The sequence below is a fragment of the Salmo trutta genome, chromosome 36, assembly GCF_901001165.1.
Source record: "Salmo trutta chromosome 36, fSalTru1.1, whole genome shotgun sequence".
Lineage (NCBI taxonomy): Eukaryota > Metazoa > Chordata > Actinopteri > Salmoniformes > Salmonidae > Salmo > Salmo trutta.
Window position 1 is genome coordinate 34331921 of NC_042992.1, and position 23105 is coordinate 34355025.

Sequence of the window (23105 nt, forward strand, 5' to 3'; positions counted from 1 at the left end):
TTCAGGCGGTAGTCCACGACCAGGTAAATCATGTCATTCAAACAATAACAAAGCGCTCTACACTGCACTTTGTGGTCCACAGCTGAGGAATGGAGATGCAGAAATGTAACCATTATCATAGTCATAGACAGACATATTGAATCAAGTACTGACCATGACCATGAGATCAAATGTACAGTTTTAACCATGTTTTGAGGCTATATGCAGTACATTCGGAAAGTATTCAGACCCCTTCTCTTTTCCCACATTTTGTTACATTCAGCCTTATTCTAAAATGGATTAAATAAATAAAAAATCTTCATCAATATACACCTAACACTCCATAATGACAAACAGAAAACAGGTTTTTAAAAATGTTTGCACATTTATTAAAAGTAAAAAACTGAAATACCTTATTTACATAAGTATTCAGACCCTTTGCTATGAGACTTGAAATTTAGCTCAGGTGCATCCTGTTTCCATTGATCATCCTTGATGTTTGTACAACTTTATTGGAGTCCACCTGTGGTAAAGTCAATTGATTGGGAAAGGCACACACCTGTCTATATAAGGTCCCACAGTTGACAATGCATGTCAGAGAAAAAACCAAGCCATTGTCACGTTCATCGTATGGATTAGACCAAAACGCAGCCGGAATGTGTAAACTCATCTTCTTATTTATTGAGAAGAAACCGTGAACACAGAAACACAAAATAACAAACAATGACGAAGAAAACAGTCCTGTGAGGCACACAGCTACACTTGGAACAACTACCCACAAATCCCAATGACAAACACCCCTATTAAAGAGGACCTTCAATTAGAGGCAACGAGGAACAGCTGCCTCCAATTGAAGGCCAACCCAACAAACTAAGCATAGAAATAGAAAAACTAGACACCGACATAGAAATAGACTAACTCAGAACATTACCCAAAACCCCCCGAAACACATAAAACAAACACCCCCTGCCACGTCCTGACCAAACTACAATAACAAATAACCCCTTTTCTGGTCAGGATGTGACAGCCATGAGGTTGAAGGTTCAATAATCAATGGTCCATAGAGCTCAGAGACAGGATCGTGTCAAGGCACAGATCTGGTGAAGTGTACAAAAAAATCTGCTGTATTGAAGGTCCCCAAGAACACAGTGGCCTCCATCATTCTTAAATCGAATAAGTTTTGAATCACCAAGACTCTTCCGAGAGCTTGCCCCCCGGCCAAACTGAGCAATCAGGAGAGAAGGGCCTTGGTCAGGGAGATGACCAAGAACCCGATGGTCACTCTGAGAGAGCTCTAGAGTTCCTCTGTGGAGATGGGAGAACCTTCCAGAAGGACAACCACCTCTGCAGGACTCAGCCCGCTTGGAGTTTGCCAAAAGGCACCTAAGACCATGGGATAAAAGATTCTATGGTCTGATGAAACCAAGATTGAACTCTTTGGCCTCTTTGGCCAAGCGTCACGTCTGGAGGAAACCTGGCACCATCCCTACGGTGAAGTATGGTGGTGGCAGCATCATGCTGTGGAGATATGTTTTTCAGTGGCAGGGACTGGGAGACTTGTCAGGATCGAGGGAAAGATGAACGGAGCAAAGTACAGAGAGGTCCTTGATGAAAACCTGCTCCAGAGCACTCAGGACCTCAGACTGGGGCGAAGGTTCACCTTCCATCAGGACAACAACCCTAAGCACACAGCCAAGACAACACAGGAGTGACTTCGGGAAAATTCTGAATGTCCTTGAGTTGCCCAGCCAGAGCCCGGACTTGAACCCGATCGAACATCTCTGGAGAGACCTGAAAATAGCTGTGCAGTGACACTCCCCATCCAACCTGACAGAGCTTGAGAGGATCTGCAGAGAAGAATGGGAGAAACTCCCCAAATACAGATGTGCGAAGCTTGTAACGTCATACCCAAGAAGACTCGAGGCTGTAATCACTGCCAAAGGTGCATCAACAAAGTACTGACCAAAAGGTCTGAATACTTATGTAAATGTGATATTTCAGTATTTTTTTATTGCTAACATTTCTAAAAACCTGTTTTTGCTTTATCATTATGGGGTGTTGTGTGTAGATTGATGAGGGATTATAAAATATATACATACATTTAGAATGTAACGTAACAAAATGTGGAAAAACTCAAGGGGTCTGAATACTTTCCGAATGCACTGTAGTGTTTGTTTACAATTAATTGTTTACAAACATTGGAGTAAAACAAGCTTGTATTTTGGGTTCGGATGGTGTAGGGCAGAACTAAACTCATGAGACATTTATAAGTTGAATTCTTCAATAATCAATGGGTAGATTGTACAAGTACAAATGTAGCTACTGCAAATTGCCCCATTAAAGAGCTTGTTCTTACAGGCTTGCTGCAAGTCTTTTCACGTTGCTTATTAGTGCATATGCCGTGCATATCCCAGAGCAGCCTGAGTTAAGTGCCTAAGCCTAGCATCAGCACGCAGTGTTCCTAAATCTGGAACAGCAGGTAACTGCTTCTATTGTTACCTCGGTAGACACCTATCCTCTCTGTAGAATAGAGTACTCCACTCAAGTTTAAAAAAGCACCAGTCACTTCCATCAAACGGTAGAAATATCCCATGAATATTGCATTGAGCCGTAGAGGCGTAATCCGTTTTAAGGTGTGACCACGTGTATTGCTTATAACGTAAGAGTGGAATCCATGCATGCTTATGACAAGTCTTTTAATGCATTATAACTGTATCATACCAGGGTTTTAAGTCAAATGTTACCACTTCAACCATACAATTTCGGCTGCCCCCTCTGTTTCATTGTTTTTACATTGCTCCATTGAGCGCCTATGTTTTCCTCTCCTTGTCTCTACATACCTTATGATACACGCAGCACAACACAACATATGGTTGCTGATGTGTTCAACAACAAGATGGCTGCTGAGGCTCTTGGGAGACTGGCCCTGCATACACCGCATGTGGTAAATGTAAATGCCATGTAGCGTTCAGTACACCTATTGGACCAACTATGTGTGGTCCTAAAAATGTGTATTGTAAGATAAAAGGCACTGTATTACTGTAGTAATACTGTAGCGCTATTATAACAAGTAATAATGCATTATAACTGTCTGCTTTAAAATACCCCAGAAGCTTTATCAATGATTAAAAAAACAAATACTTCTGAAAAGTAATTATTTGTATTAATATTTTACAATCCTTTATTCATGGTTATGCTTCATATTTACTTAATTTTCTCAGCTCCACTTTGCAAGTGTCATTGATCATGCTGTCCAGAAGACAATGCCAAACAAAAAGAAAAGGATGAAAATGACTGTCTATACAACACCCTTTCAGAGGGGGAGAGATTCACATTTCACCTCTGGATGACTTCTCTTCCCTTCCGCTTGCCAAATAGGTAAAGGTAACATTAAAAAACAGCAGGCTCGCCTGACAAGTTATTTTCTTAAAAAAATAAAATAAAATAAAAAACTGGGTCTCACTCTTTCGGATTGAAATGCTTTCCATCTCTGAGATGACATACACAGGCAAATGAAAATGACTAACTTAAGATTGCACTCCAAACATTGGAGGATATGATTTTTTAAAAAGCCTGAAATGAAAAAGAATGGCCATTAAAAGGGATAGCAAGCCTTATTGGGGTGGACAAATAAAAATTGCCTGCGGTGTCGGTCTGATCTCTGTGGGGTTTTTGTGCTGCAATGGAGCTCCGGACCTGGTATATTTCCTCACATAATGATCCACCAAACACTTCCTGAGAAAAGGAAATATCTACCTGGAGGTTGAAGTGAATTTTGGAAGTGCAATCACAACTGATTTGTACATTATCATCATCAAAGTGGCGGGAACAAACAATGAATTGTTATTACTAGGGCGGTCAAGTTTATTGTAAAAGCCCACCTCTCGGGTTAAAACACTTGTAAACATACTCTACAGACGAGACGCTTAAGTGCTGGTGTGGTTTCTGTTGCTGTTGACCACAGCAATATAAACGTAATGCTGTAACTTGGGGTCAGAATGAATGGAGGGATGGAGGAGGGCTGGGTTACCATATTTTATTAGAGCAGTCTTTATGGCAGTCTGGTCAATGCTGGGTGTACCCAAGAGGAAGCTATTAGTTTAACATTAGGGTGGGCTGGTGACATGAAGAGTCTATTCATTAGGGCTAAAAACATGGAGTCACCCCAAAAAGACCTTACTGTAACATGGAAATGCTACCGTTTCCCCTCTAGTCTTTAGCTTATGTACAACCCAGCAATGACCTCGGACTGCTGTGAAATGCTTTAGGCTTTGGACCCACCCCCCCCTCTCTGACCCACCATCCCCCAAGGGCTCATTTGATTGGCCTCTCGCTTCATCTTGTCCCTTTTTAAAAAACTTTTTTTTTAATTGGACTGCCATACTGCTGGGAATTAAAACAGATTTGACCAATCATCTTTGGTTCTCTCAAAATGAGTGGTAGGTGAGTAAAAATAATAAAAGGAGTGTGTTATCAACCAAACATACATATATATATATATAAAAAGGGATCCAGTTCAGGTAAAAGATCAAATGCTTCAATCTAAATCAAAACTGCCTGATGGGAAAAGAGGGAGGGCGTTTATCACTGTAGGGGGTGTGGCTTCGCAGGGCAAAGAGGGAGAAGCTCCAAATGCATTATGCTCTGCTAAGACTGGCTCAGTCTGGCGTCTGCATCCATCCCTCTTCCCAGTGTGTTGAGTTCAATCCAGGAATGTCGACGGTAGTCCACCCTTTTATTCTCCTCCTCTGCCTTATGTCACTGGAGGTCTCGGTCCTCAAGGTACCTGTACTCAAACGTGAATCCCTCCTTCTTCCGTTGTCCCCACTTCTCGTAGTCAAAGTAAATGTACGTCCCCTTTAAAATACATTGGAGAAAGCACAGTAACGTTAGCGAACAAAAAGTAAAACATCAAATCAAATGTAACAAAGACTCCCCCTAAAAATTAATAATAATTCTGACCAATCTTCAAATATGGGATAATCTACAGAGAAAACTATATTTTAACGGAGCATGCAACGGATAACATTTTTAAACATTTCGCAACGGAAAATGAAAATAAGTGTTTATTATTGGTCAAGTCTAGGTAATCGCTCCCGGTTTCAATCCGTTTGGTGTCCAATGAACACGACCCAGGTTGCGGTCCAAGGAGTCTGCTGTGTGCGGAGGGGTGCCGAACTCACCTGCTCAAACTCATCTGTGATGGTCTTGGGCTCCTCGTGCCTCTGGAACCACATCATGTACTTGGTGTGGAACCGCCACGACTGCTTCTTCAAGGCCTTGGCTGCCAGATACTGGGCCTTAGTGCCCTGCGGAAAGAACCCAGAAGGGAATCTGTTACTACAATCGTATCCAAAACATGCTTGGCCTGAAGACTGAAAAGACGCAGACCGCCATCTTCAAAAAGTAAAACCATGGGAAATGATCAGCGTCTCAGTCACACAGTCAAGCTTGTTTTGTCACACGCACAGCACACCTCTAGGTAGTAGAAGATGAAGAACAGTGTCTCCGTGGACAGTCTCTGGTAGAACTCTACAGAGTCGGAGTGGGGCGGTGGCACCTGGTGGTGGAAAGGCAGGGTGGGACACGGGTTCCTCATCAGGTACTGCCTGGAGGACCAAAACAGTCACAATAGGGGATTAATACATGGAGTAATGATGAGGAAAAATCTACACGCCTTTAGTCTCAAAAGCAATAATAAAGAAATTCCCCAAATGTAGACCTGTGGTGAATCTCACAAGTATTTTCCTTGATACCTCATGTCCTCTTACTTTGCCAAAATGTGAGAGGGAAGCGAGAAGACTTGAGATTCAACCCTGGAGACCTTTTTCAGATTGCGGCTCGGTTCGTACCTGATCCTCTCCGAGTCGGAGGGGTGGGGCATGTGCGTCCATGCCGACTCCTGCATGGCCTGCTGGTACAGCTGGTCTTTGGACAGGGGCACAGGCCCGAGTGGGCACACGCCCAGCGATGGGGGGATGCTGACCTCTGAAAGCGAGGGCTGCTGGGGGGCCGAGGGAGGCCCCGGGGGCAATGTAGTGCTGGGGAAAATGTCTGAATTCACAGAGAGAGAAAAAAATAGTTATAAAATGGAGCGTCTGGTGTGAAAGCCCCCCCCAAAAAAGTTGCTTTATTGTCACATACACCGGAATAGACTATGGGAGGCACACAGTACTACATGGAACTCTATTCCACAACAAGTAACACATGCAAGCAGTAGAATCAGATTTTTTTTTTTAAAACATCTTATGGAACAGCAGGGACTGCGAAGAGAGACAGAGGCACACGCATACACACACAATAACATACACACACACACACACAAGGATTTTGTATTGAAGATATGTGGTAGTAGAGTAGTGGCCTGAGGGCACTCAATGTGTTGTGAAATGTATTGTAGTGTTTTTAAAATTGTATATAACACTGCCTTGATTTTGCTGACACCAGAAAGTCAGCAGCTAATGGGGATCTATAACAAATACAAACTGGTCTCATTCCAAGACTGATCCCCCCCATGGCCCAATTTTGAGCCTAGTCTAGTCGGTTGCTTACCTGTGGTGAGGTGCAGAGAGAGCATCTCTCCCTCCATTCCTGAGCCCAGTGCCGCTCGTTCTGCCATAGACTTTAGAGTGCTCAGAGGCTCCTGGGGCTGAAAGAGAGGGAAGAGGTTAAACCGACTGGGTGAGAGATCACGAAATCTGGCTTCCGGTTGAGTCCCAAGAAGATCTCCCTGTAATGGCTCAGGGCAGGGCAATTACTACATGAAGCTACCTGTGTTTTTCCTCACCTTGCTTTCAGAGGTCTGTGTGTAGGAGAGTGGCCCGTTGAGCATACCGCTGCCTGGAAGTTTACTCTCGCTGTAGGAGGGCGAGGGAGAGCTGGTGGGAAGAGTCATGGGCCCTAAGAGGCTGGGGCCACTGTCTTTACTGGGAGGGTGGGAGAGAGAGGAGAGACATTGGTTGATGTGCTTTTACGTTTGACTAATTCTGACTATACACATTGTACAGTGAGAGTCACAATCCAAGATACTATAGGACATTTTTTATTATATTTGACTCACGGCTGATTGGTGGTGGAGGTCAAAGACGAGGGTTGGCTGCTTTGTAATTGGCTGGCACTGTTGAGGGCGGAATCGGGTGTGCTGTCTGCTACTACAGCACTGTAACCTGGGACAGAGGAGATTGAGAGGGAGGCTTACAAACTGAATCAGACCTCTGATAATACATAGGTGATATACATTTGGTTTGCTCTACCTTATCTGTATAACCCAATGCTGGGTTGAACAACTATGGAACAAAACAAATACCCAAATAAGGGCATGGATGGATACAACCAATCAACAACAATATAAATGTATAGTAATTCAAGCTTACTAGTGCTACCATTCTGCTTCTGTCCACTGGGTGGCCTTGTGATCGACATGCTTCCTCCTCCCATGCCCACGCTACTGCTTGGCGCGCCTGAACCAGAGTTCCCTCCAATGCTTCCTATGGCTCCCAGGCTGCTTCCAGGGGCCAGGCCTCCTATGGGACTGGGGGCCACCAGGGGAGGGCCCTGGACCGCCAACTGCCCTGAGCCAAGGCCGCTTAGGCTGAGGATCCCACCGCTGACACCACTTGCACCGGGTGCAGATCCCAACAGGCCCGTGGATCTGTCGCCAACAGTGTTCCCGCCCACCGGTCCCACTGTGCTGGAGTTAGGGCTGCTACTGCAGCCGCTTTTCCCTGCTAGGGGGCTTCCGATGGTTCCGGAGCCTGCTGCTGCCGTGGCGTAAGGGGCCGAAGTTGAGCCCGCCAGGAGCCCGGCCATGGTGTTTAGGGATGCCGGCATCCCCGACAAGCCAAGGCCCGACATCTGGCTGACGGCCGGTGACCCCGTAATGCCGCCTTTACCAAGGCCCAAGCCCAACCCAAGCCCCAAGCTGGAGGACGGTGAAGGCCTTGACGGAGCATGCAACTGGGTGTTGGGCGTGAGTGGGGGGAGGGTCGTGCTCGAGTTGGCGGGTGAGGAAGCAGAGGGGCTGGGGAGGAGGATGTTGTTCGACGGGTTGGAGTTGGAGGGGGTGTTGGAGGAGATGACTGAGTTTCTGGCCTGCTGGGTTTGGTAATGCTGCTGCAGTTGCTGCTGCTGGGTAGCGTCTCTGTAGCTGCCAGAGTTGGAGAGGAGACCCCCCATGTTGCCCAGGAGGCTGTTGCCCCCAGTGACAGGCAGGCAACCCCCGGCGATGGTCGCCAGCGAGGATGAGGAGGCACCCGAGGAGGCAGAGGATGAAGAGGAGGATGAAGAGGAGGAGGAGGACAACGACGAAGAGGGGTTGCCGTTCTTGACAGGCGACTGAAATGTTATAAAAGGCATTACTTCAAAACCACTCCTGGTGCAGCACAGCTGAAAATATATAGATGGAAAGTTGTGACATTTTTAAGACCATAGACCCAAATCAATGCAAGTGACTCATACACAGCACTGTTACCACTGGAATTCATCTTACCTGACCGACTTCACTGTCTGTCGAACGTCCCCTTTTCTTGTCATCTTCAGAGTTCTCCTGGGGGGGGAAAAACCAAAGAAATACCTCCTATAAGCACTCAGCCACAACCATCTGTTCTAATTCAATGCAAAATATGGTGTATCGCATGCTATGTTTTGTACCAAAATTCATACAAGTGCTGTTCATATTAAAGCTCAACACAAACTTCAAATCAAACGTCAACATCATAATCCTCTCGCTTTCATCCTCGTTGCTCCAAACCCCCTCTGATCTGAGAGCGAGGGACCACTGAGCACCCACTTCAGCCCAGGAGCATTCAACATTCACAAGATCTAATTACAGATTGAGAGTGGGTGGTTCTAAAGAATGGGAGAGCAAGTAGGGGATACAATGGAGGCTGTAGAGTGAGAAGTAGCATGGCGGGGGCGTTCCCTCACCGTAGTGTAAGTTGCGGGCGAGGGAGGGATGGGCGAGGAGGACGTGGTGGAGGTAGGTGTGCCGCTGGAGATCTGATGGAAGAGATCGTCGTCCAGGAGCGATTGGCCAGGCGGGGACGTGGCCACCAGCGACCCGGCTAGAGAGACAAGAGATGGATGGGGGGAGACAGAGGGAGAGGTAGCTACATAAAAACAAAAAGTTGCATATGGAAAAAGTTAAGTGGGCAGTGATACAGAGACAACAGGAACAGAAATTATAGAATTTACAGTATTGTAATAACCAAGCTACGCAGACAATTACATTGATAGAAGCCAGAAGCCACAATCTCCAATATCAAAGCTGATCTAGACAGATTTTTTTTAATAACCAAGCTATCATCCATTTGAGGCTATACATACTCCACATGCGGTCTAAGATATGCAGTACAAACGCAATATTCAGGAATAAACACACAAGTAGTGATGTCTCGACACAGTATCGATACTACCGATACTCCACGGTTCTTTAAGAACCGGCTTTAGGGAAAACAATGTGTGCTATAGTGTGGGAAATAAACAAAATGTTGGGACTTTGGGTGACTGTTTCCAACATCAGGATTGTTTCCTCAGGAAATTCAGTCTGCTTCATGTTATGTTTCCTTGCCGTGATACTTTGTCGTATCAGTAGCGCGATACTGAGTATCGCGACAACACCACGATGAAGCAGCACTTACGGAGCTCCTCCAGATCCAGGTCGTCGTAGAGGAACTCGTTCTCCTCGAAGTCGGGGTCCTGCGACGAGTCCATGTAGTACTCCACGTCGTCCTTGATCTTGCGGATGGAGTCCACCGGCAAGGTGTCGTTGTCCAGCATGCGCAGGATGGTCTCCAGCATCCGGATGTGGTACCGGTGCTTCTCGATGAAGCACTTCAGCTCTTCGATGCGGTCCTGTTTCTATAGCAGAGATGCGGGTGTAAGTTCATGCTTAAAACTCACTGTATGTTTGGGCTAACAATCTCAAATGTACTATATGTATGTGTAGAGGCATGGAAGGGGAACACAGATGGTAAAGTAGATGGTACCTACTTCACATTTGGTGCATTGGGTAATGCAGCGTGCCGAGAAAATAAAGAGAGACATATAGGATAAGAGATGAATTTGGAGTTAGAATGGCAGCATCTGAAGAGAAAAGATTCAAGTAGTACGGAAGGAAACAGGGAGAGAAGGAGGAGAGGAAGATATGGAGAAGATAGCCATATGGCGCGGCAGAAAGACTATTGACCTCTTTGTCTCCCTTCTTCTTTCGAGTCTGGACTGAGAGGGACTCCACTTCGCTCTCAAACTGGTCCACCTGCATGTTCAGAGTGTCTATTGTATTCTGATGGGCGACAGGGAAGACAGAGGTCATTCATGATTTACACCAACACAACAGCCGTAATCACACCACAACCACAGTCTGTATGGACCACACTGCATAATAACCTATTTCATAGGTGAAACTACTAGGGCTGGGACGATACCAGTATTGCGATAATAAAGTGTATCATGGCAAGGAAACAAAACACGAAGCAGATTTAACTTTAGAAAACAGCCTTAATGTTGGAAACAAACATTTACCAAGCTAAAGCACACAATATTTTACATTCAGCAGGTTTTTAAAGGACCAAAGACGTCCGTCTGCTTCGTGTTTTCATTTTTGCCATGGAAAAAAATGTGCGATAGTGGTATCGTCCCAGCCCTAGAAACTATGCAGTAAAACAAAAGAAAATGCAAATTTTTTCCCAATCTACTTTGAAAGGCCTAGCATGCATGATGAAATCTCTAAGTCATTATTGTCATGTCATCAGACCACATTATTGAAATGTGCTCATGTGTGAAACAAATTCACTTTGGGGTAAAGGTTTTCAATCAAAAGTAGTGCTCACCGTTAGCCAATTTCCGACCTCCTCTTTCTCCCTTTGGGCCGGGTCCACCTTCTGTGCCAGGCCCAGCCCCTCTTTCGAGTACGCCTTTGTCTTGGTCTCTCGCTCCACGATCTTGAACCGCTCCATTTGCTAAAGGGGGAGAGAGCAGGAATTGGTTTATAAAATCACTACAGGTGACAGGTTCTCTTTTGACCATATGCTAGCTATGCCAGAGCCCAAAACATTTGGCTTGTGAAAGCCAACGTTTCCAACTGCTCATGTCAAATCATTGGACTAGTTGCCAATCAAAGCAGGGTCATATTAGGGCATTAGGACGCGCCATAACAAAACATTTCAAAAATGTTTTTCAACGGTAAACGAAAGGGAGTGTGTTTTTGTTTTTTGTTGGTCAAGTTCAAATAATACTTCGCTGTTTCAGACCTACTGAACTTGTACCTGCTGGCCACTGTTGGTGGAGATTGAGACAGAGTCCTCACCAATTAAAGCCATCCAATATAATGGTTCAGGATGACTGTGGCAGGTGTACACATCTCCCAATCAGGCCAGTGATTACTAAGTTGAGACACCTGTGTGTGCTTCCTTGACTAGTAACGCTGTCTACGCTCTCCTAGGTGTTCTCAGTAGAGGCTCCACAACCTCTGACTTCTACATGCAACAGAGTTCACTGAGATTTTGATGCATGCCAGAGGAGAATGCTTGGAGGCGTGTGAACCTAGACTAAAAGCCAATTGATGCTTGATCCAAAAATGTGGTCCGCGGCTCCCTATGGAGGGTGTGATGCAATCGCGGAGCCTCCAGAGGTATGCAGAGTCCGCATCACCGTGCACCTTCCCAATGTCTGTCTAGCTCCATATTGACATGATTGGTTGACGGTAGGTGGGGGGCGGGAGGTCCTGTATAAACACAAACTCACTTCCTTGACAACAGCTCTGCTCCGTGAAGCTCAAGAAGTATGAATGCCCTGACTTCTGCAGAGGCCTTATCCCTGTGAATGCTGCACGGCCAATACAGATGCCGGATTGACTATGCAGCGCCCTTTTTTTAACGCGCAACACTGTTTAAATGCATTGCCCTTGAAGTCAGCTGCCACCGTAAGTGTAGTAATATGTGTCGTCCCCACGAGCATCCCAGAAGCACCTTTGTATAAAAGATTGATTGTCCCCCTGTGTTAATCTGTTAACTGCATAACAAGAAGCTAAATTAAAGCCCTGGCATGAAGCCTGTGAATGCTTAGCAGAGCGGTGAGTATATGCTAAATGCTTTTTAGTGCTGATGTGGCTAATTGTTCTCCTGAAGGGGGGGGGGGTCCTGGTTGTGGATGGAGTCTCTGCTGGGGTTTTTATTCCGCCTCAGCACTGGCGTGGACTGCTGAATCCTTGATCAGGGTAGGGCTCTGCGAACCTGAAACCTAAAGGCTGCGTCCCAAATAGTACCCCATTGCCATCTGGGACAGTCAAAGTGGCAAGCTGCCAGGTGTTGCCAAATTATCCTCAGTTCCTTGGACCCTACCTCAATACTACAATACGTATCTCAAATGCTGAGTGACAAACAAGACAATCAGTCTTCAATAAGTGCTATGGAGCAACTTCCTTTGTTTATCATATCTGCGGACCATACATTGGGCTATGGTGATGCCATAGATTTCACTAACAGTGATCAGTTTAGTTTTCCTCCCTTGTTAATGCAACACAGATATTGTCTGAGTCTAGAAGTTGAGCGCCAGCCTGGGGGGGACAACAAAAAAATGTAAGCACATTATGCTTCGAGGCATTTCCATCAAAGGACCCATGAGCACCAATGTGAAATTCATAGCAGGGTTGGAGTCAATCCAGGAAGTACACTGAAATTCCAATTCTCTTCAATACTTTTCAATTAGGAACATTTCAAATTGCAATTGTGTTTACTTTCTGAATTGACTGGAATGAAAATTAAATTGACCCCAACCCTGTGGAGGAGCATATCAAATTGGGTGTCAAATGAAAGCCAAGAGTCAATATTTTAGGGAAATGAAGGTATAGATACATTTTAACCATTTTCCAACTTACAAATTTGGAATAAGTAAAGGCTTTGATTTCTGGATAAACGGATGGAAAAGGGGTCTTAGAAAACATCTACCAGAAAGTCTTAAAAGGTATTAGAAATGATAACACAATGTTGAAGACCATTGCCAACTAATATCAACACGTTAGCCTTCTGTAAGTTTAAGAAATATTGCCTGGTGCCTTGTTACCAAAAACTCAAATTTCTTTAAGAAATGTTCTAATATTCCCTCCCATGAGGAGGGAGGATAATGAAAGTTCACAGAAGTAACAAGTAATGGTAGACCTACCAATTATTAGTTATAGTGATTTTACTGATATCAATTGTTTCTGAATTAAGTGATTAAAACTTGGTAACGGAATTACCCAAAAATCAGTAACGGAATTGTTATGTTCAGCTCCTAACGGTTTTCTTTGTCTTTCTGTTTGGTGGTCAAACCAAGAGTGTTAAAACAGTCTAACTCTGGACAACTCCTCACCCTCTCTCTCACTCTGCAGCTCTTACTGACACCTACCCATGAGCCCCCTCTTTCCATTTACTTTAACCAGAATCCTCACCCACTGAGCACCGACCAACACCGGGTGTCCATGGGCATTGAAAAGTAGTTGAAATTTGATCAGTCCACCCTGGCCTTGACGTCTACAGACGGACCGGACTGGGCCAAATCTGAACCTATCAAAGACGCATGTTTCACACGTTTGGACAGTATAGTACAGCGAGTACAGTAAAGAAAAGTAGCGTACAGTATATTGTACTGAACTCTGCTCTGCTGTAATGCACTGTGCTCTGCTGCGATGTCCAAACTTGTGAAACATGAGAATATCCATAATTATGCATTTCTGTGTGGTACAGATCAGGGACCTTTGATGTAATTCCATTGCCGGGTGTAAAGCCATTTCACTTACTGTAGTTCAATAACAAAAATCGATTTTTCAAAACTCAAGATACCATGCCATAGCTGACACTCCATTCTTTCTGCAGACATAATCTTAATTCGGAGCAGATATTTATGAGTTTTTAGAAAAATTGGTCACATAGAAACCTGAGATTTTAACCGTGAATCCATTATCAAAGTTGGCATCCTGACTCTTCTTCCACTAAATTAGTTTATGTACATTTTTCTGTGGAAATTGTTCAAAGTAGTCCTTGTGCATAGAGGTGTATGCTTTGTTAAACTTGGAAATCAATGGTTTTTGTTTGGCACACATTTTAAGTGGAAAAAAAACCAGAGTCAAAGTGCAATTTCATTACGTTGAATTGCCCTTAGCTAAGAACAGTGCTACAGGTGTGAAAAGCAGATGATTAAAGAACTGCAGTAGACTCAAATAGACCAGGGGTCTGCAGCAGGCGGTTTTGGCCCGCGAGTGATTTTTATCTGGCCCTGCAAATCAAAAATGTTGTTACATTAACTAAATCTGTATTCCCACAAAAAAAGAGATATGTGATCATGTTGCAATGTAATCAAGGTATGAAATGATTGTTATTTTTAAATATTAAAAAAAATAGTTGTCAGTAGTTGTGGTCAATTTGCAGTGTACAAATTATGTCCCCCCCCACCCCCACCCCACACACCTGATTTTGCCTACACCTGATTTAAACCTTACTGCTAACAGAGATAATGGTATTCACAATGAACATGGCTTTGACATGAATACTAACAAAGATAATATTAGCAAAAGTCACCATTGTTTGTTTCTGCATTTGTATTGCCCAATCACCACAATAGAAAAGTCGCATCAGGAGTCTTGATATCCAAGTGCCCTTTTCACCATTATCCCTTGTATTTTTGGCTTGGTAGCGCCACGTTTCAGGTCAACCAAAACCACACAGATGCTCACACTTACATACGAGACCCTAGATAAAAACCCTTAAGATCCATAGGCTAAGATGACACATCCATCTCATTGTGTTAGCAGGTGCTGTTGTTGAAGCTGTCTGAATAACCTCAGTGCACTATGTGGCTTGGTAAGCCCTGCTAACCACAGGCATTTCATACCAATTGTTTCGTCAGTATGCGGCTAATGAACGTGTTCCACACACTCACCGTCTCAATCAGTTTGCGATTCTCCACTAGCTGCCTTTTGTCTTTAATCTCGTTGGAGGCCACCCACGTCTTGATCTGGTCTCGAAGACGCTGGGGGATGAAGGTGAAGGAGAGGAACAAATGGAGAAAGAAAGAGATAAGTTCTCTTAATGAAGGCATGCGGTGGCTTGCCCTGAAGTCAAGTATGGTTGACACGCACACACGTACGCAAGCTTGGCTTGGGGTAAGATATGTCCACATGGCCAAGTTAAGAAACAAACAAAAACGCACAGACACTTTCACTTGGTTTTAAGGATAGCTGACCCTCATATTTAATCATCAGCACATAGATGCCCTCTCGCACGTGTACACACACCCCTACCCATGGTCAGGCGTAACCATATAACACTAGTAAACAAACATTTGAGGAACATCCCAAAACCATGTCCCCTCAAGCCACATAACAGTTAAGAGTCATAGGGTTGTCGGTGTCCCACCTGTAGTTTTTTAATCTCTTTCTTGAGGTCGGCTTCATACTTCTCCTTCTGGTTAGCGTTGGCTGCATTGTGAAGCTGTGGTTTGGAGGGGTACAGTCATAGAGTACACTCAGACAATCAGTATCTTTTCCCAAGCATGTTTCATATAGTCTTTGTAAACAAAGTAAATCATGTAGGCTATAGCTTCAAAATACGTCTAAAACTAGCGTATCGTGGACTGTCAGTCCTAAACCATAGGTCAGCCTCCGCCTAGAAATTTGAGTGATTAGCCTACATTCCCTCCAGTTTCATCCCTCAACTTTCCACCAAACCAAATGCCAATGGGCCGAAACACAAACTCAGGAGTGTGCCTTTAAACCTGGTTCTTCTTTGGCTGTACAGAACACACTAACAATAGGTCTCCTCTCCATCCCCACGGCCGTGAATAGGAAAGGCTACAACCCCACCAAACAAAGTGTGATGAAGTATCGAAGACCCCTGCATATACAACGGATGTTAAACGTTAATCATTTGGTGGACCTTTCAAAAGGTCAGCACAAAACGTTCCAACAACCAAAGTGTTAGGGTGGTAGCACTTAACTTGCATACAGTGCCTTCGGAAAGTATTCACACCCCTTGACTTTTTCCACATTTTGTTGTGCTACAGCCTGAATTTAAAAAAGGATTAAATTGGCCTACACACAATACCCCATAATTTTTTACAAATTAATTAAAAATGAAAAGCTGTCTTGAGTCAATAAGTATTCAACACCTTTGTTGTGGCAAGCCTAAATAAGTTCAGGAGTAAAAATGTCCTTAACAAGTCACAATACGTTGCATGGACTTACTTTGTGTGCAATAGTAGTGTTTAACATTATTTTTTGAATGACTACCTCATCTCTGTACCCCACACACACAATTATCTGTAAGGTCCCTCAGTCGTTTCTGTAGAGGAAGGAAGCCGCTCAGGGATTTCACCATGAGGCTAATGGTGACTTTAAAACAGTTAGAGTTTAATGGCTGTGAAAGGAGAAAACTGAGGATGGATCAAGAGCACTGTAGTTACTCCACAATAATAACCTAATTGACAGAGTGAAAAGGAAGCCTGTACAGAATATTTTTTTCTCCAAAATATGCATCCAGTTTGCAACAAGCCACTAAAGTAATACTGCAAAAAATGTGTAAAGCAATTAACTTTTGGTCCTGAATACAAAGTATTATGTTTGGGGTAAATACAACACATTACTGAGTACCACTCTTTATATTTTCAAGCTTAGTGGTGGCTGCATCACGTTATGGGTATGCTTGTAATCGTTAAGGACTGGGGAGTTTTTCAGGATGAAAAGGAATGGAGAGAAGCGCAGGTAAAATTCTAGAGGAAAACATACAATTGAAGTCAGAAGTTTACATACACCTTAGCCAAATGCATTTAAACTCAGTTTTTCACAATTCCTGACATTTAATCCTAGTAAAAATTCCCTGTCCTTGGTCAGTTAGGATCACAAATGTATTTTAAGAATGTGAAATGTCAGAATAATAGTAGAAAGAATGATGTATTTCAGCTTTTATTTCTTTTAGAGCTTTTCTTTTAGAGACTTACCCAGAAAGACTCACAGCTGTAAATCGCTGCCAAAGGTGCTTCTACAAAGTATTGACGAAGGGGTGTGAATACTTATGTAAATTTCTGTATTTCATTTTCAATAAATGTGCAAATAAAACACGTTTTCACTTTGTCATTATGGGGTATTGTGTGTAGACAGGGTGAGAAAAAAAACATACATTTAATCCATTTTGAGTTCAGGCTGTATGATCCACCACCCTCCCTGCATGTTACCTTTTGCCAAATGTCTTCAAACTGTTCCACGCCTTCCGTTACTTTTTTCAAACATCGATCTATTTCACCTGGGGAAGGGCATAGAATAACAGGGAGGTTTGGGAAAGAGCCGTGGTTTAAAAAAAAAAAATCCTTCAACACGCATCGCATCAGGATGAATAATGTAAAGTCAAAATGCGGAGCTCTCCCACTCCCCATAAGCAGCACTGCTTTTACAACTGTGGCTGGCAGCCTTATCAAAGATACATGCAGTAAAACCTAAATGTGTCACCACAAACCTGTTTAAAAATGCAACACCGCAGGCACTGGCAACAGGGTATGGTATATAGTCTTAATTTAAGAAGGTTGTCTCTGCAGACTAAGTCTGACTTTGGCCTTGTGCAGCCTTGCACAAGCCTTGCTTCTGGCTTCTTATTTTTGGTATCACAGGTCACAACCCTTTTCAGTAATACAGTGCAGCACTTCTCTTATTGCGATCACATCCGTGCAGGACAATTTGACAATCTCTACATCATGAATGGATAGAGAAATTAAAAGTGACATTTCATCTGTTGGATAGACATGCTTCATAGAGAAAAGGGAGGTAATATAGTGATGGACTGGGTCGTGGATCATTGGCAGGGGTACCATCTGGTCGACCATTTGGTAACCTCACCTTGAAGTTTCCTTTTATCAGCCATGACTGTTGACTAGGATGCTGTCTTCATGCCTTCTTTCACTGTAGAGAAAAATAACAGGTGTGATAACCGTAATCTCTGGCAACCTTTTTACGCTACATTACTTTTTCATAGCATTTTAGCTTGGCAGCCAAGTTCAGTGAAGTCAGCAGCGTGAAATCCTGGGATGTATTCATTACAGCACAGGCACATCATAGCAAAACATTTAGCAACAGAAAATGAAAACGAGCGTGTTATTGGACATGTTCAGGTAGTTGCTGCCTGTTTCATTTCACTTTCTACCACTTGATGCCTAATGAATACAACCCAGCTTTCCACCTGGGGAGAATGTTTCTCACAGCTCGATGTGATGAAGATGTATCGTGAGAGCATGCATGGCTTTCACATTAGGCTACCACTTCAAAACTGCCAGCATGCAGAAAAAAGTTTGGATTCATTTCGAAACGGTACAGTATTCCACTTTCACTCAAGTTAATTACATTAAAAAGCATTTTGAACGAGACATACTCGACTCTCTAATTTACTACCCTGGAGGCATCACCATTACATTAGTTAAATAAAGGTTAAATAAAAAAAAATACATTGCATCATAAAGTGTCTTATAGTTATTAAGGAGTAGTGGATAGACCATAGTTGACCGTCTGACTTGTTGACCTCTCACACACAATCAATTCCTGGTAGAATGGTGCATGTAATTGGGTTTAGACATGGTTCATTCAACAAGGCATTTCTGACCATTACGGAAAAGTGACTTTTCAAGGGGGGCATCACAGAAACATTGATATTTAAAGTACTGTAAAGAACTAGCCTGTAGTTGAGAATTTAGAAATGTTTTAAAAACTCAATGTCTCAACAAAAACATTGACCATGTTTCTTGAGAAAATGCCAGTGGTGTAAAGTCCCTTAAGTAAACATACTTTCAAGTACTACTTAAGTCTTTTTGTGGTATCTGTACTTCACTATTTATATTTTTGACAACTTTTACTTCACGACATTCCTAAAGAAAAGTATGTACCTTTTACTCCATACATTTTCCCTGACACACAAAAGTACTCGTTTTGAATGCTTAGCAGGACAGGAAAATGGTCTCATTCACACTTATCAAGAGAACATCCCTGGTCAACCCTACTGCCTCTGATCTGGCAGACTCACTAAACACATGCTTAATTTGTAAAGGATGAGCCTCTGGCTATCTGTAAATAAAACATGTAAAAAAAAGACTTTTACTCAAGTAGTATTTTACTGGGCGACTTTTACTTGAGTTATTTTTTATTAAGGTATCTTTATTTTTACTCAAGTATGACAATTGGGTACTTTTTCCACCACCGGAAAATGTTAACTAAAATGTTGGCTAAAGTATTTTTTCTGTCAAATAATACAAGAGTAAATATCACAAGTGGCAGTAGACCACAGCTAACTGATGTAGCTTGCTAGCCTGCCTACGTGAAAACTTGAAACATTGTAGCCACTGAGTGACTTCTGGTCTGGATAATTTGACATTGACGGTTCACGTGAATTGAACAACATAACGCGCATAGCAGGTTACTTCGCTGAGCATCACTTAATACTTTTTGCGACAATTTTTCACGTCCACGCAACCACCGTTTGATAAGGTCATTTTACCATTACTTCAGCCAGTGAGTTTTGACCATGTATTTACCAAATGTTACCGACGCTAGACTTTCTCAACAGATCCAGCAAGCCAGCTAGACTAGTCTCCATATCTGGCTTGGGGGCAACGTTCGCTAATAAAAAAGTGAGCAGTAATAAAGAAACATTAAATGTTTACAAGCAACATAGCTAATGACTTTAAAAGCTGTTTCTATTTGTCAGAGACAAGCAAACAAGTATACCACTTCAACACCTGAGTAACAAGAACTTGTCGGCTACATAATTGCCGTGCATTATAGCAAAATGTATGAATTTCCTTGGAAAATATCAGGCGAACCCATGTCAATTTGGCTCTGTAGCTGATAGCCAGCTAGTGGATAACCACCAGCTAAGATATTAGTGAGACACATTGGAAGGGAGAAGATAATGGCACATAAGTACATCTGTTTTAGCGTACAATTTATTTACCTGGATTTTCCGATTTATCTTTTCTGTTCTTAGTTGACACCACTCTTTTAAATCGTATTTGCCTAAGTCTTCACGCTATTTTTCTAAATTATATTAATTATTTTCGCCAAACAATCACTCCGCACATCCAAGATGGCCACCAGGAACACCTCCTCTGCTGTTGCCCTGATGGACTGGAGGCCCGCCTCCCTTGCAAGCGATTCGATCCTCACCCTCATTCTACGCCTTCCACTGGCTAGACTACCTGTCACTCTGGAGTCTGGAGGGACAGGTTTCCCACTTCCGCACAAGTCGCACTATGATTGGTTAACTTTGAAAGGTGAAAGGTAAACATGAGTTCTCAGAACACCTCATCCCCTTCATGTTTTGGTTCCTGTCCCTAACCACTGACACTGGCCAGAAAATGTCAAGAAAACAACATGATAGCAAACTGAGCTGACAGAAAATCTATTGATAATATGAGCTGTAATAGTCCAAGTGTAGACTGCTATGTATATTATTAATTGCAGTGCAATATGAAATGCTGTCTTTCATTAATCAAATGGCCTACATTGTTAAAACTGCATTGTTGGTTAAGGGCATTTCACTGTTGGTCACGTAAGCATTTCACTGTAAGGTCTACACCTGTTGTATTCGGTGCATGTGACATACATTTGACTGAATTATATTTACATTTTAGAAATTTAGCAGACGCTCTTATCCAGAGCGACTTACTGTAGTGAATGCATACATTTCATACATTTTTTTTGTACTGGCCCCCCGTGGGAATCGAACCCACAACCCTGGCGTTGCACACACCATGCTCTACCAACTGAGCCACAGGGAAGACTTATGATGTTGCCATCAATCTAAAGTAAAATTACATTTTTTTACCTTTATTTAACTAGGCAAGTCAGTTAAGAACAAATTCTTATTTACAATATATATATACACTGAACAAAAATATGAATGCAACATGCAACAATTTGAAAGATTTTACTGAGTTACAGTTAATTTAAGGAAATCAGTCAATTGAAATACATTCATTAGGCCCTAATCTATAGATTTCACATTACTGGGAATACAGATATGCATCTGTTGGTCACAGATACCTTAAAAAAAAAAGCTAGGGGCGTAGATCAGAAAACCAGTCAGTATCCACCATTTGCCTCATTCAGCGCGACACATCTCCTTCGCATAAAGTTGATCAGGCTGTTGATTGTGGCCTGTGGAATTTTGTCCCACTCTTAAACGGATGCGAACTCGCTGGATATTGGCAGGAACTGGAATAAGCGGTCATACATTTCGATCCATATAATCTTAAACATGCTCAACGGGTGACATGTTTGATGAGTATGCAGGCCATGGAAGAATTGGGACATTTTCAGCTTCCAGGAATTGTGGACGAGAGCCATGCGACATGGGGCCGTGCACTTTCATGCTGAAACCTGAGGTGATGGCGGGGAATGAATGGCACAACAATGGGCCTCAGGATCTTGTCCTTGGTATCTCTGTGCATTCAAATTGCCATCGATAAAATGCAATTGTGTTCATTGTCTGTAGCTTATGCCTGCCCATACCACCACCATGGGGCACTCTGTTCACAATGTTGACATCAGCAAACCGCTCGCCCACACGACGCCATACACGTTATGGCGTCGTGCGGTTATGAGGCCGGTTGGACATACTGCCAAATTCTCTAAAATGACTTGAGGCGGCTTATGGTTGAGAAAATCATTACATTTTCTGGCAGCAGCTCTGGAGGACATTCCTGCAGTCAGCATGTCAATTGATCACTCCCTCAAAACTTGAGACAGCTATGGCATTGTGTTGTGTGACAAAACTGCACATTTTACAGTGGCCTTTTATTGTCCCCAGCACAAGGTGCACCTTTTTGTGCATAGGAAACATTTCTGGGATCTTTTATTTCAACTCATGAAACATGGGACCAACCCTTTACATGTTGCGTTTATATTTTTTGTTCAGTGTAGTTATCAAAACACACTGAATAGACCTCTGGGCTGGCATTGTCTTTTTTTCCAACCCTGCAGGGAGGCACTGTGAAATTAAAGACTGACCGATTCAAGGCTTAACCCATTTGGGAACACGTAATAGAAATGTTCTATTACACCTTTTGATCCCCTTTTCCATCCACCATCAAAATTATTCCGCCTTGGAGCAGATCTCAGATAGTTGGCTCCATAAAATATCAAGGACGAGCCACAAGCACACTCAAATTTTGATTCAATATCCTGTAGACATTAAACAGATCAGACAGACATCAGAGTACATTAAATATGTTTTAATGAGATCAGTCAGACCTTCTGTAAACAACCTTACAATGTAGAGGGAAGTGACGGAGTGCAAAAATTCTCACCTGCTAACCTGTTGACAGTATATGGACAGAATCAAAGCCATTCTCTTACATAATCGTTCAACCTGTTTAGGAAAACAAACAATCTCAGACGTGGAGAAGCTTTGGTAATGCAAATCATCTAAAAGATCCTCAGGAGACTACAGCATTTGGAATGCAAACCTGTCAAAATAAAAGTCCATTATGAAATTCGAAGCAACGGAAAGTCTTGGAGAAGGGGATGGGAATAGAAAGGAAAATAATTGCAGACAGGTTCTTCCAAGTGTCATCCTTGTTGTAAAGAGAAAATCGAAAACAATTGAATAGGAAAGAGGAGTAGAAGTGGAAGAAAGGGGCATGTAATCGAACTCTTCACATCGTTTTAATAGGGCCCACCCACGCCTGCAAATTATCTTGACTTTTCTTTTTTATTGCCTGTCATCAACCTGAATTCATGTCATCCACCAGAAAGCCTCACACGTGCATATCCACATCCTTTTTTGGTCCTAAAGATATCACTTTGAGGCAAAACGTACTACAAAAAAACAGCAGATATGATTTTACAGTGAAATAAATAGCATTAAATAACATTGTGTCAATGTTGTTTTACAAAACCAACCAAGGGTCGAGGCAGGGCAGTGATAACTCTTTCGGGCTGTACAGCAGTTTGTCTGAGGAGAGAGAGAGAGAGAGAGAGAGAGAGAGAGAGAGAGGGAAGCTGTGGAGGGGGAGAGTTCAGGGTCGTGTTCATTAGGCACCAAAACGGGGAGGGATCTGAACTACCTGAACTTGTACAATAAGAAATACATATTTATTTTTTCAGTCGCAAAACAGTT

At 42.9% G+C, this 23105-nt stretch overlaps 1 protein-coding gene across 5 annotated transcripts; it reads right to left on the reverse strand.

Annotated features, from left to right (window-relative positions):
* Nucleotides 1-3120: 3120 nt before the first annotated feature.
* On the reverse strand, nt 3121-20124 carry LOC115176161 (CCR4-NOT transcription complex subunit 3). 5 transcript variants are annotated; one of them, XM_029735996.1, is made up of 18 exons: nt 19938-20124; nt 17837-17899; nt 17182-17249; nt 15369-15443; nt 14893-14982; nt 10809-10937; nt 10166-10261; nt 9618-9831; nt 8905-9086; nt 8468-8524; nt 7353-8364; nt 7040-7145; nt 6767-6905; nt 6532-6628; nt 5832-6033; nt 5456-5588; nt 5163-5288; nt 3121-4836 (listed from the first exon to the last, which is right to left on the reverse strand). In XM_029735996.1, the coding sequence occupies exons 2-18, from the start codon at nt 17859-17861 to the stop codon at nt 4738-4740; spliced, it is 2850 nt and encodes a 949-aa protein (XP_029591856.1). In that variant the 5' UTR covers nt 17862-17899; nt 19938-20124; the 3' UTR covers nt 3121-4737. The 5 variants fall into 5 exon arrangements, with proteins under 5 accessions (XP_029591856.1, XP_029591857.1, XP_029591854.1 ...); XM_029735997.1 differs by having other exon boundaries at nt 8905-9041; nt 9618-9837; XM_029735994.1 differs by having other exon boundaries at nt 9618-9837.
* Nucleotides 20125-23105: the final 2981 nt, after the last annotated feature.

What these genes read in the sequence shown, in the direction of transcription:
- LOC115176161 (XM_029735994.1), bottom strand. Translation starts at nt 17,861, where the DNA reads ATGGCTGATAAAAGGAAACTTCAAG. An exon ending in CCTGGATCTGGAGGAGCTCC is followed by an intron (nt 9,087 to 9,617) that starts GTAAGTGCTGCT and finishes GTTTTTATGTAG; the next exon opens with CTACCTCTCCCTCTGTCTCC. An exon ending in CACAGACCTCTGAAAGCAAG is followed by an intron (nt 6,629 to 6,766) that starts GTGAGGAAAAAC and finishes CCTCTCTTTCAG; the next exon opens with CCCCAGGAGCCTCTGAGCAC.